The sequence below is a fragment of the Anabrus simplex genome, chromosome 7 (genome assembly GCF_040414725.1).
Source record: "Anabrus simplex isolate iqAnaSimp1 chromosome 7, ASM4041472v1, whole genome shotgun sequence".
Lineage (NCBI taxonomy): Eukaryota > Metazoa > Arthropoda > Insecta > Orthoptera > Tettigoniidae > Anabrus > Anabrus simplex.
This window is the reverse complement of record NC_090271.1, coordinates 112,478,636-112,493,917: the sequence shown is the minus strand read 5'-3', so window position 1 is coordinate 112,493,917 and position 15,282 is coordinate 112,478,636. Positions and strand designations below refer to the sequence as shown.

Sequence of the window (15,282 nt, the reverse complement as noted above, 5' to 3'; positions counted from 1 at the left end):
TTTTATGCTATGGCCAGTTTGCCCAATATATGAGCTGCTACAATCATTGCATCTAAATCTGTACACACCTGATTTTGAGAAAGGGTTAGAGCTATTAATCATGCTGGAATTGTATAGAACATCTGAATTTCTATTGTTAGTTCTGAAAGAAATGTTAACATTGGTGACGTTTCATATGGTTTTATCAGAAGTGAAAGTCGAAAACAATTGTGGTTTTGATTTATCCTTTATTAAATTTGATTTTGAGCGATGCTTAAATTTATTGATTATGCATTCAATAAAAGTGTTGTTATAACCATTGAACTTAGCTATAGCACGATTGGTATTCAATTCCCTACTCAGATCCGTTTCAGACAAGGGGACTTTAAATGCGCGGTACACTAAGTTATTGTAAGAGGCATGTTTTTGAGTCTGAGGATGCATTGAGTCTTGTTTAATTGTCGTTGCTGTTTGGGTGGGTTTCCTGAAAATTCTATGTAAGAAAGAAGAGGAAAGTCTGGTGATTGTTAAATCTAAAAAATTGATGGAGCCATTAATTTCTGATTCTAATGTAAAGTTAATGTTAGGATCAATGTTATTGAGATCTATTAGTGTCGTTGGTGCATCGGTGGAGCGTTCATCTAAGATGATAAATGTATCATCCACATATCTGGCCCACATCTGAATATTGTTGAATCTCACATCATTATCAATTGCCGTGTGTTCCAAGAAATCCAGGTATATTTTGGCCAAAATGCCAGAGGCCAGTGACCCCATAGCCAAACCGTTCTGATTGTAAATTATCAAAGATGAAATAGTTATTGTCGATCAACAATTTACTTTAATTAGTAAACTAGAAATATCTGATTTTATGTCGGAATAAGGGAGTTGTAAGTAGATGGAAGTCAGTTGGTGATGTTATTGCATTTCAGCTGTTTGGATTCTGTGGTGGTTGCGGATCGGCAGTGAGTTGTTACTGTCACCTGTGTGTCACCAAGAAAAGACAGCAAAATTTCATTTTGGTCTTTAAAAAAATTAGTATTGTGAAAAATGAAGAAATAAGGACTCTGGACTCTGCTGGAATTTTTTTTATGTAACTGGAAGAAAATTATGTTTGATTATTGTAATATTCCTTTTATGCAATTTAGGGAAACCTCAAAAATTGAATAATATTTGAGACTTGTGAACTTCTGAATATTTTTAACATAGCAAGAGCGATTAAGTGACCTTTGTATTTAAATTTTATGTAGTTGTGTTTTAATGTGTATCATTTAAATTAATTTCAAGAAGCGTGAAGAAAAGACATTCTGGACGTTTTAATAACTTGAAGAATTTATTCAAAATTATATTTTTATTATTGTATGAAGAAGAAAAATTACTGAAAGTATTATCATTGTATATTCTGTACATCAAGAATTGTAATTTTGTAAGGTGCCTTATTTTTGAGGCATCCTATACTGCACATGTGGTGTCCAATGATGAAAACTTTGTGTTGCAATAGAAATGTTTGAGAACTTGTGAAATTGCTAACTATCTTTAACTGACCATATATGGTCATGCAATTGGACTGGTCAGAATAACGACCTTGCCAATTGGTGAAAAATGGTAATCTAGAGGAATTCATCGTCCTATTGGTTATTTGCGACTGGGCCATTTCCAGCCTTCTGCCGGCTTCGTGTATGTGATGCAATTCGGCCGCGTCTTTACCATCTGACAATCCTTGTGAGTGGTCACAGTTGAGGGCTCCCCTCAGGGAACTCCTGTCTTTCTTGGTAAGTGCTATTTCTATGTTTTTCTATCATGTTGATTTTATTTAATTCCTTCTAGTGTTTCGGTATTTTCTCATTTAATGTAGCTTTCAATGATTTAAATTCAATGTGTCGGAGTTTGCCCTAGATTCCCGTCATCACTAATTCTCTGTGTGATTGTTTTTGCCAGACAGTCACCTGCATTTTATTATTGACAATATATTGTAACTCTGTATAATTCTGTACAAACCTTGTGTTTTACAAATTTACTCAAGTATCCTGATTATGTCATTATTTTGGTTTAGTGGATCTATATCTTTCACAGAAGTCTATTTTAAACATCCTTTGTTTTAATGTGTTAAGTATCAGCTGCTCTGTCATTTATTAACTTTGTTTCTTGTAATTTTCTTTTGTTAATTTTAATAATATTTGAGTTGAGGGTGATTGTTGTAAACGTTTTCTTCCCTATAACGGCATACTTCCCCATGGACCTCAATACGGCTCCAACACATTCCACAATCCTGTCCGTAGTTGTCATTGTTAGGCCTATAAGTTGTTTCCCTTGCATATGGTTTGATTTGCGTATTTATAAGTCAACCATCTTATTCCCAAGCTTAGATGTGAAACTGCCACTACATTGATATTTTTCTATTTCCCCTATTTATTTTACTGTTTTCCTGATTATTATTATTATTATTATTATTATTATTATTATTATTATTATTATTATTATTATTATTATTATTATTATTATTATTATTATTATTATTATTATTATTATTATTATTATTATTATTATTATTATTATTATTATTATTATTATTATTATTATTATTATTATTATTATTATTATTATTATTATTATTATTATTATTATTATTATTATTATTATTATTATTATTATTATTATTATTATTATTATTATTATTATTATTATTATTATTATTATTATTATTATTATTATTATTATTATTATTATTATTATTATTATTATTATTATTATTTGTAGACATGCTCTCGAGAGTGGCTACAGTTACAGAAGCTGTATTGTTGATACTGCTATGGCAGGTCAGTTGTGGTTTAGTAAAGTGATGTGTTGACAGTCAGTAGTTGATTTAGCGACTTATCATAGATCAGTTGTACAGTACCACACTGATACTGCTTCGCCAATCAATTGTAAATATTTATGTATATATTCCAAGTGCTTTTGTGATTTTGGTGTGTGTGTGTGTGTGTGTGTGTGTGTGTGTGTGAGATTATTTTTTAACTACATCACTGCAGCTACATCAGTATATGAAATAATGAGAGATATCTTGTTGGAAGAAATGATTCCAGCAGGCTGGAAAAGAAACATGGTTAAAATGTACTTTAGGTCCCTTTCTGGACAGCTAGTCACAAGTATAGTGTGTAATTGTGATTCATTATACGTCATTTTTTCCCATTTCTGCAAACGTATTTGGGACGTCAAGCGCATACAAGTCAGGTACAACTATCTACAGCACTGCACTTAACACATGCCTCTATTTCTTGTGATCTCTAATGATTTTCTATTCATTTATATTTATTAAGTAAACAAGAAATACATGTAGCTGTAGGCTTGCATTTGGGAGATAGTGGTTTCAAAACCCACCATTGCTAGCACTGAAGAAGGCATTCTGTGGTTCCCCCGTTTTCACACCAGGCAAATGCTGGGGCTGTACCTTAACAAAGACCACAGCTGCTTCCTTCCCAATTCTAGCCCTTTTTCAATCCTTCTATTGCTAAAAACCTTCAAAGTTTCAATACAATGTTAAACTACCAGCAATAATAAATAAATTAAATAAATAAATAAATAAATATGAAGTAAAAACACTGTTCAAAATAAGCTCAGTTCATTACTTTTCCCCAGTGTTTCACTCTCTTTGGTTGGCAGTCCTGCAGAAATGAACAATGATGAGACACTCTCTTCCCTCCCCTGCCCCCACTTCGCCGTAAAGCCAGCGCCCAACAAAACTTGCGCATACAAATCAGACTATTCTTGACCAGGCGGTGAGTGAATCAATCAATCAACGAACATCGTTGCTCTACATTTAGGGCTGTTGCCCAGGTGGCAGATTCCCTATCAGATGATCATAATTATTTTATAAAACTCCCCATCCCTCTCCTATCAGCCATATGGTATTGCGTAATAATCCTAATTTTACAACCTTCCTTTCTTATCACATGAACTTTTAGCTACAGCAAACACAGCTTCATGATTGCTTATACCACCTATTACTTGAGTTTCTCCATAGAGCTCCGCTGGTTTTATTAGCAACATGTCTAGAATATTCTCTCTTCTTGTTGGTTCCGACACTTCCTGATTCAGCTAATTACCGGTATCATCAAATAATTCCTCATCAACGTTAGCCCCACCCATGTCAGGTCGGTACACCCCAAGGGTATGAAGTTGCCTATTACCTTTAGATATGAGTGTTACACCTAAACAAAAATTGCTTTATGTCACATTGACACAGATAGGTCTTATAGTGATGATGGGATAGGAAAGGGTCTGGAGTGGGAAGGAAGCAGCTGTGGCCTTAATTAAAGTACAGCATTTGCCTGCTGTGAAATTGGTAAAACACAGAAAACCATCTTCAGGGCTTGGGGTTTTAACCCACTATCTCCCGAATGCAAGCTCACAGATGCACGCCCCTCTCGGCACAACCAACTCGCTCGGTCCTTAAACCTAAAATTTCATGTTTCTCATCCTTAACTTTTTTGTAGCTTGCAAATTCTTCTTTCACCAGTATGAATGTTTCCCCTCCTACTGTACCTATTCTATCTGTGATAAACACTCAAGTTCCATGAGAAAATTTTCTAATCCATAATGTCACTTATTGCACCTATTACAACATCTGGCAAATACAGACAGTAGGTATCTATTAAATTACTTAATTCTATTCCTCCTTTTTTTTTTTTTTTTTTTTTCTGTACAGTTTAACACCTACAGTTTTATGTTGACTTTACTTGATTTCCAGCTCCCTGTACTCTTTATCACAGCTCCCTAGTCCACCACGTTTCCCTAAATGTGTCTCTCTCTCTCATCCTTCTAAAAAGCCCTCTAGCATAATATGTGTATCATTGTGATTCAAGTGAAGACTATCTGCACACAGATCCCTGTTTCCTACCCACCATTAGAATCTACAAATCTCACTCCCAATTTCCCACATACCCACTCCATAGACTCATACAAACCCTCGTTTACTCTCCTGTCACCAGCCCTCCTGCACAGTATCCAACTTTTAACAATCTCTGCTCTCTTAAACATCTCCCATACTATTATAACCAGATCCCACACATCCCCAATTATGTTAGTACCTGTTCCTGCTTGCTTGTGTTGTTGTACCAACATGGGAAATTACCACCTTCTCCTTATCCTTCTCCTTCCCATCTACTTTCCTCAACATCTGCCTTAAATTAATACCTGGAAAGCACTCTACCCAGTTTCCCTTTCCTTAACACACTTGCCCCGCATGCCTAACATTAGAGTTGCCCATGACCAAACCCTCAACTTCATCCAGCTCATTAGATCTCCTCCTGCCCTTGTTTCCCTTTACTTCCCTAACGGGTGCAGAACCTATTCCCTCCTCCATCCTCTCCCTCTCATGACCCTGTTCCACGTCCTTTCTATCTCCTATTCTGTTTCCCTTTCCTACCATCCCCTTTCCTCTTCCCTGCCTCCCCTCTTTAACACATCTCTGTTCCCCATCTTCCCTTTGCTCTTCTACCTGTAGTGACTCATACCTATTCATCACCGACACTTCTCCTGAACTCCCTGATTGATACCCTTGGCCCTGATTTTCCTTCCTCTTAAAATATTACCTCACCTGTCTTCCACAACTCCTCCCTTTCCTTCCCCCCTGTCTTGCCTACATTGACTGAGGGAGACCCACCTTCATTTCGTCCTCTGTTAAAAAAAGCCTTATCTCCCCCAAAATCACTCTCTCTTCACTCATTCTCTTTATTTCTCACTGAGACCCACAGTCCCTACACTGGCTCCCTTAGACATTCATTTATCTTCTTCGCAGATTTTCTTTTTGCAACTTGCTTTAGGTTGCACCAACACAGACAGGCCTCTGTATCATCCAATGGCCAAGCAGGCATCAATTTTTGGTAATGAGACAAAGTTTCTCATAGTGCATTGGCACTACCGGTGGCTCTAAGTAGCCTACGCAGTGGCCTCCACGGTATGCACTAGCCAACGTCTTGGTAGGTGTGCTAGGTACCAACTGATGAGCCCATCCTAGCACACAGGGCAAAACGTTGGCAACCAGGAATGAGTTAGCTGGAAAATTTATAATGCCCAATAACAGACCATTTACACTGACTGACAGAGCAAATGCAACACCAAGAAGGAGTGGTCAGAACTTTATGCCAATTGCAGGGTAGACTGACGTCACTGAGGTATGCTCATGATGTGAAATGCGCCGCTGTGCTGCGCACGTAGCGAACGATAAATGGGACACGGCGTTGGCGAATGGCCCACTTCGTACAGTGATTTCTCAGCCGACAGTCATTGTAGAACGTGTTGTCGTGTGCCACAGGACACATGTATAGCTAAGATTGCCAGGCCGCCGTAAACGGAGGCATTTCCAGCAGACAGACGACTTTACGAGGGGTATGGTGATCGGGCTAAGAAGGGCAGGTTGGTCGCTTCGTCAAATCACAGCCGATACCCATAGGGATGTGTCCACGGTGCAGCGCCTGTGGCGAAGATGGTTGGCGCAGGGACATGTGGCACGTGCGAGGGGTCCAGGCGCAGCCCGAGTGACGTCTGCACGCGAGGATCGGCGCATCCGCCGCCAAGCGGTGGCAGCCCCGCACGCCACGTCAACCACCATTCTTCAGCATGTGCAAGACACCCTGGCTGTTCCACTATCGACCAGAACAATTTCCCGTCGATTGGTTGAAGGAGGCCTGCACTCTCGGCGTCCGCTCAGAAGACTACCATTGACTCCACAGCATAGACGTGCATGCCTGGCATGGTGCCGGGCTAGAGCGACTTGGATGAGGGAATGGCGGAACGTTGTGTTCTCCGATGAGTCACGCTTCTGTTCTGTCAGTGATAGTCACCGCAGACGAGTGTGGCATCGGCGTGGAGAAAGGTCAAATCCGGCAGTAACTGTGGAGCGCCCTACCGCTAGACAACGCGGCATCATGGTTTGGGGCGCTATTGCGTATGATTCCACGTCACCTCTAGTGCGTATTCAAGGCACGTTAAATGCCCACCGCTACGTGCAGCATGTGCTGCGGCCGGTGGCACTCCCGTACCTTCAGGGGCTGCCCAATGCTCTGTTTCAGCAGGATAATGCCCGCCCACACACTGCTCGCATCTCCCAACAGGCTCTACGAGGTGTACAGATACTTCCGTGGCCAGCGTACTCTCCGGATCTCTCACCAATCGAACACGTGTGGGATCTCATTGGACGCCGTTTGCAAACTCTGCCCCAGCCTCGTACGGATGACCAACTGTGGTAAATGGTTCACAGAGAATGGAGAACCATCCCTCAGGACACCATCCGCACTCTTATTGACTCTGTACCTCGACGTGTTTCTGCGCGCATCGCCGCTCGCGGTGGTCCTACATCCTACTGAGTCAATGCCGTGCGCATTGTGTAACCTGCATATCGGTTTGAAATAAGCATCAATTATTCGTCCGTGCCGTCTCTGTTTTTTCCCCAACTTTCATCCCTTTCGAACCACTCCTTCTTGGTGTTGCATTTGCTCTGTCAGTCAGTGTATATTGGTATTATAAATTTACTCATTCGGGACAAATATTTCAAATTCCCTATGGGAATCAACATCTGTATCACCCCAGCATTTGCCAAGTGTGAGAATGGGAAACCATGTAAATCCATCTTCAGGGCTGCTGACAGTGTGGTTCGAACCCACTATCTCCTGAATGCAAGCTCACACAGCTGCATACCCCTAACTGTATGACCAACTTGCTTGGTACAAAATATTATGAAACAAAAATAAAATAGTGTATTCTGTAATATACAAATAGGCAATATGTATCAGTGAAAAGAAATACTGGTAACTACCAAAGAATTTCACAATAATGAATCCAGCAAGATACTCTCTGGTAAACTATACTACAATTCTTCTTTGTCTTAACCTACTTTTAAAACAATAGGAATAACAGAGATAACAGAATAATATGAATAACAACTTACCATAGAAATGCGCAGTTACACTAAACACACCAATACATAGAGAGACTATTACTACGTGCAAACAGAGATTTAAAAAATGCTGTTAAAGGTTGGATTATCAAAAGGACCACACAAGGATTATACAATAATAATTAAAGCAAGATACTATCTAATAGAATACCCACACTACAATTCTAAACTGCACCAGTTACAATAGATTTGCTAAAAAATTAGAAAAGTAGTTTGATCTAAAATCCTACAGATATTTTCCCCTCCTCCACAATAATTACAGAATAATAAATCAGCAAGATAATTTTATAAAAAAAGTAACTACACTATAAAAACTGTACTTAGATCCTATTTACAACAGGTTAAATGAAACAACAGAAATACAGTTAATACTAAATATTTATTAGAATGTTTTGTTTTTCCTACAAGCTAATAGAAGTGAAATCTACCTTAAAATTTAAATAACCGAAGGTGCAATATATACAGTTAACAGTTTATTATTACTTTTGGTTTTTTGACTACCCTATATTCATTGATCTTGTACATATTCCAAAGAATTGTTTTTTCATGGGTCTGACAGCCACCTCCACCTCATAGATATGCTGACCAAGAGTGCATGCTTGACCTCACATGATGTCACTTGGCAGGCAATTTCAAATGTGGGCAGCTGGTTATGTGTGCAAGCTTAACCTCATAGGCATGGACTCAACACCAGACTTAACCTTACAGGACTGGCTTCGACTCCAGGCTTAACCTTACGAGGGCGTTAACTTTACAGGTCCAAGTAAAATGCCCAGAAGAATGCTAGCTTAACATAACAGGCTTGGATTCAATACCAGGCTTTACCTCACAGGGCTGCAAACCTTACGTATCCAAGTAGATTCCCAGAAGAGTGCAAGCTTAACCTTACAGACTTGGATATGACTCCTGGCTTAACCTTTGAGACCCAAGTTTGATACACGAGAAGGCCAATCGCGTAACATTGCAAGTTTAACCTAACAAGACAGGATGGTGGCTATACATTTTTCTTATGGGACATGGAACAGGGCTACCTCAGGGCCTCAGAGCTGAGCTACATCTTTTGAACAGGATGGCTACTATACATTGTTATGAGACTAGTAATCTTAATGTCTACCGATAAACACTAAACACAAGTATTTATAGGACTAAATGGATACCACACACACACACACACACACACACACACACACACACACACACACACACACACACACACACACACACACAATTAACCAAATTTCAACAGGTAACTTATTGTTGTTGGTCTTAATATTAAGTCTCCCTTGAACAATTTACATTAGAAAATTTCTTTTACATTTGAACAATAGATCTTATGAAAAGTAAGAGTGTGTTAACTAGGTTTTGATATCACACCCTATCAATAGAAATCGATAAGAATGGTGACATGGACTTGGTCAATGCCCTCTTTGAATTTTAGGATCTCTGTATTTCTGTTTGTAACCACAGGACGGTGTCAAAAATCAATTACAAGGTTATAATGTTCAAACCATAATGGACCTTACCCAACATCCCAAGCCGATAGTTGACAAGGACTACTAATACGTCTTTTTCCACCAGGAAGTCCGGCCCAAAGTTATTTGGGTTGCCACTGCCGAATATAAACGCACCCCCGTGAATCCACACCATCACAGGCTTCAAAAGGCTGGACTCCCTCGGTATCTGAAAAGGAAATTATAAACATCTCTCAGTGACTGGACACAAGTCAACACCACAGTCATAGTTAACAGCTTCACTGTTCAGGAAAATAACGATCGAATTTTGCACTGAACAGCAGTCATCCTGAATATGAGAAAAAACAGAAAGAAGAGTACATTGTTTTAGGATTATAATCAGAGTTGCGGAAAAAAGTTAAATAAAATGAATTGATTTCTGATTTTAATCAGATTTAAGTTAAACCTCAACATTTTCATAATTTATTGATCATCATTAGTTGTTCTACTAATTGCTGAGCATTGTGAGCTATTTACTTGTATCATTTCTGTGTTGCAACCTTGGGGAGACCATCCAGAGTGGTCTTTACCTTCAATATAATTGGAAAAAGTGGGGCAGTGATCTTCTTATCTTGATCTAACCATTTACTTGCTGTTCTTCTTTGTGGTATGCTGCCTTCAACATTTTTTTATTTTACAATTTTCTTTACATACCACCAACACACAGATTTTACAGCGGAGATGGGATAGGAAACGCCTAGGGGTGGGAAGGAAGTAGCCATAGCCCCAGCACTTGGCTAGTCTGAATATGGCAAACCGCAGAAAACCATCTTCAGGGCTGCCGACAGTTGGGTTTGAATCCACTTTCTCCTGAATGCAAGCTTACAGCCTTAAACTTTGCCTGGTAAAACAGTCTTTTTCAAATTCTGTCCTTTTCTGAAAATATGGCCAAGGAACCAGAAGCAACACTCATTTACGTGGAAAGATCGAAGATTTTTGACGCTTAGTTCATCTATTGTTTTTTCTGTCCAGATTATACGTAGCATTCTCCGCCAACACCACATCAATCATCATTTATTACTCGTAACAATAATTTAGGATATCATTGGTGCAACTCGAAATTCCATTCTGTGACAATGTTAAGGGTAGGAATACTGACCCGCAGCACATATATCAGAATGAAAAATCGTTGATATAGTTCATACAATACTTAACCTTAGATGACAGAACTTTTCTGGTCAGAGTTCTAAGCTGAAATATTATTACATAGCAGTTTTTCTAAGCGCAATGATGATATAGTATGTGACGAAACAAACTGCACTGAACTTACAGACATACTCTGATCATCAAGATACAATCATTATAACATGCAAGGTGGCAAAGTCAACACTTCTCTAATGGCATTCGAACAGTATTTGTTCAATATTTGCACCCTCATGTCTCGCAATTTGTTCATAACGGTCCTGGATGGAGATTTTAGAACATGTTGGGACGTACCCACTCTGCCCACAGATGTGACAAAATTATGACGTGGCAGGTCACCTTAATATTAATATAAATAAATTATATCTCATTGTTTCTCCATAAACAATATCCTATGGGTGCCAGCCTTCAAGCTTATGGCTTGAAAATGATAGTTGATAATTAATAATAATAATAATAATAATAATAATAATAATAATAATAACACGTAATGAGACTCTAAACACTCCCAGGGGTGGGGTGATGGAACACTATCCATTAAGTACACTAACTTGGAAGTTAAGGATCATTAATAATAATTTCAGAAAATACAAATTAAAACAGCTATTTATTAGGATGAAAAACGTGACGCAACAGCGTATTAATGAAATCTGAACTTACAGAAGCAAAAGAAAAATTGAATGAAATAAACTCTAAGAACATGAATTGTAATGCATAGACTTGCAGTAATTTATGCCATTAGCTCACCATTTGTAGACTCTTATCTAGATACGATCTATGTAGTAGCTGATGATTGATGGATCTCTCGTACAGGCAGCGTCATCTCTTGTTGTGAATTCCAGTCCTGCTTCTGCTTTGTGCATAGTACACTAGTTGTACTATGACTTTCCTGCCTTTAACACTTCCTACTGTACTCCTTACATAAAGTCGTAATGAGTCCTAATTTTAATAACAAAACCACCCTGGGTTACGTTCATGGAGAGAATACACTTATATTCTTCCGTATTACCGAAATCTAGCATAACTAAATTCATAACAAAATCTCTCCTGCCCTATACCAGTCAAAACTGGTCTCCCGTTGACTTTACCTCTCGTCATTGAGATAACAGGTCTCAATGAGAGTAACTTTTGAGTAGTACACTACTCAGATGCGAAGTGAACTAAATTAAGATCTTCTCCAATGTGCAGACGTAGAATCGTCATAAGAGTATCCTTCCAAGAGTGTCTGAGTGAGAGTCTCCCCAAGTGCCTCTCTATCAGCCGTTGTCTTGGAGTATATAGGTTCAAAAGTCTCCCTCCATCAGCCATATCACATGGTCCAGTAAGATTTGATGTCTCATCCCGTCTCCTATTTATTGCTGTGAATCCATCATGTTGCTTTATTACGTCCATTCACATAGGTTGAACTTTCCCATGGAAACGAAGTGTCAGGTAGCGAACTTCGAAAAATAGGCGTTAATAAGTTTCCAACTGTCTCTTCGTAGTATGGAAGGGATATGGTCTCTCGTAAGCTTGATGACGTACATTTCCTGGTAATAGGCTGAAATTAGCCTGCTGACTCTGGTCACCTCACTACAGCTATTGGAAAATTTACTGCAAGCTATAAATACAAATGATGTTGAAATACTTTACACAATAAGTTGTTCGTTCAGAATACGTTACAGCCGTGATACAAAGAAATGAAATGATGATGTGAAATGGATGATTAAAACCCTATATATATATATATATATAATAATTTAAAAATGACCTACCAGTGATTAAATATATACGTCTTATCAATTAAGTTCAATAATATAATCCATGCTGTGATGTTCCAAACATCACAACGTTGGTGAACACAGGTTACTGCAAGGATATAAAAATGACTGTATCTTCACCCGTGGTTAGGGAACATTCTCATATTGATACCGACAATGCAATTTCACTGAGATGATGAGGAGACCATAAAATAGCAATGCACAAAACTTTAGCTGCCATTTCGAACTGGAAGATGTCAAAATCTTAATTCAAAATCCATGTGACAACACAGCTACTGGACAACCCTTGCATCTTTCTGGTTGGCTGACGCAGCACACAGCAGTGTAAAGTTGCAGTTGCAATGGCAGGTTACCGCTCCCTAAGGTCCACTTTTATTGTTACAGAACGAATGTGAAACATAAATGAGGTTCCTTGGTTGCATCATGAAAATACAAATATTTTGGCACCACGCGCAATGAATATGTACGTTGTTCTTCAGTTTTTCTTACTTGTTTGAAGGCAATACTTTGCAGGCACTTCAAACTTGGGAGGTGTCTCCGTTGTGCAATTGGTTGCAAACCACAAATATTTAATCATGTCCTTGAACCATGGGAAAGAAAACTGAAAATGGATGAAGGATTGTATTTCTAATAAGCTCTTTTGCTGCTCCACTATCAGTTTTGCTACCACTACTTCTCTCCAGATAAGACACTGAGACAATGCTGGCACCTACTGTATGATTTTCAATTAGTTCAATCGCATGTCAGCCATCTCCCTTTCTTCCGAAGTTATTTCACGGGAAGAAGAGGAAACATTTTTCACGGAAATAACGTAACGCATACTCAAGAACATTAGCCAGATTCATGGCTGCTCCTCCAATGTAACATGTGTTAGCTGCCTGGCACAGAAAGCTCAAGGCAACACGCTCGTTTCAGCTGATCACCAGAGCTAAGATTTCGGCCAAGGCTACCGCGTGCAATCTTATTCTACATTTTCGTATTGATTTCAGGTCCTAACAGCTCAAAATGGCAGTTAAATGTTTGTACATTGCTTTCTTATGATCCTCTCATTCCCTCTGCTAAATTGCATTTTTGGTTTCAGTATGACCATACCGATAGTTCCCTTGTTAGGTGGGTAATCAGACCAGAAAACGGATTCCTTCAGCATTCCCTGAAATATGAGGGTAGACAAGGAGTTCAGTACAATGAACATTTATTTCTAATCAATCATATTTGCATATCACAATGCGACATTTGCTGATACTGATGCCGAAGCTACATCTTTATTTGACCTTGTAACAAACATTGCCTCCGTTTTATAGCCTAAAGATAAATTCAGACCAAGTCCAAAACCCGAATGACAGATGGAAAGCAGGCTAAGGTTCACCTCAATGGGATACCAAATGAACAAGTCCAGCAATTCAAATACCTGGGGTGACTAATGTTGGAAAAAGAAGTGGCATCGAGTGCGAAAGTATCAGACAGACAGCATTTGCATCCCATGGGTGGTGGTTGCGATAGAAGAATAACATCAGGTTTAAGACAAAGATCCACCTCTTTTGTAGAATGACTCTACCAGTCCTGTAGTATGGTTTTGAGACATAGGCCCTTCTGAAATGAGACCTTCAGAAGGTCTCCGGATGAGATGCCTCCATCAGATTCTAGGCGTTACCCTCAGTGACCACTTACAAAATCAAACCATCTGGAAACAATGTGATGACCAGCTAATTATTGAAGAAGCAGTCCAGATGAGGAGTCTTTGGTGGTTTGACCATGTTGTCCTTTTGATGAGAACAGGATAGTAGGCTTCATTGGTGGCAGCAACCAGCACAGTGGAAGAACAGCACCCTAGAAGACCTGGGCGAAACAGATCGAGCATGACCTGAGTAACTTACGGCTTATTATAATTCAAGCCGCATCACAGCTACCTGGAGAAACACTATTAATGGAGCCTGAAAACCAGCGATATCCACAGCAGCATACCGTACCGGCTTCAGAACAGATCCTGACATGTCATCAGCTAGAGAACGAAGATGAATTCGATGGTAACATTTCTTGTATTTTTCAGGTATTCATACTGATTTCTTATAATGTGGGGTCCTTCCACATACCGTAAGACACATGGTTCTATTTCCTGTAAACCTCTCGATACTTCCCATTTGTGTCACATAAATATAGTTCCTTGACCACCTAGTCATGCACATTGAGATTGTGGTTAAACATGCCTTAACTTACTTTATTTACCTTCCAAGTCATTTAGATGTTCCATTCTACCCACTGGACATACCGTAAATACAGCTATTTTGAATGCACTTACACCCCTTTGCCACAAAGGTATTACACTAAATAGCACAACAGATGTCGGTATTGATCATAGAATTCACCTCCATCCCCTAGGCACTAGATTGTTAAATCTATTGTCTAATCGTAGATGGGGCCGATGACCTAGCTGTTAGGCCCCTTTAAAAAAACAAACATAATCATCATTAATCGTAGATGTATACTGAAGATTATTGTTGTTGTAGAACCTAGAAAGTAGTTCTTCTCTGATTTTCTCGCTCTTTTCTATGATCTCATATATCAGACTCGTGATTACTTTGCTGTTGTTCAAATGAGGATATTTTCAGAGAAATCCAACTGCTTCAGCAAGGAAAAGCAGAAGGGAGTGATCAGATTACTGGGGAGGTATTAAAGACAATTGGGTAGTAGCTAGTGCCTTATTTAAAATTTCTCTTTGACTATGTCAAAAATAATAATGTAATACCAAAGGAATGGAAGGAATCTATAATAATACCAATTTATACAGGAAAGGGTAAAAAAAAGAAACCTGAGAACTAGAGACCAGTCAGCCTGACCAGTATAGTTTGTAAAATACTGGAGAGTTTAATAGAAAAGTATATTAGAGGGGTATGTGCAGATAAAAATTGGTTCATGAGGAGCCAGTATGGATTTAGAA

General features: G+C 38.8%; 1 protein-coding gene across 2 annotated transcripts in view; it reads right to left on the bottom strand.

The window, feature by feature from the left end:
• LOC136877312 (juvenile hormone esterase) overlaps positions 1 to 15,282 on the bottom strand; it is a 138,229-nt gene that overhangs the window by 72,891 nt on the left and 50,056 nt on the right. For both annotated transcript variants that reach the window (XM_068228502.1, XM_068228503.1), the window contains exon 2: positions 9,457 to 9,613. In XM_068228502.1, the coding sequence (XP_068084603.1) occupies positions 9,457 to 9,613 (157 nt within the window). The remainder of the gene's footprint in view (positions 1 to 9,456; positions 9,614 to 15,282) is intronic.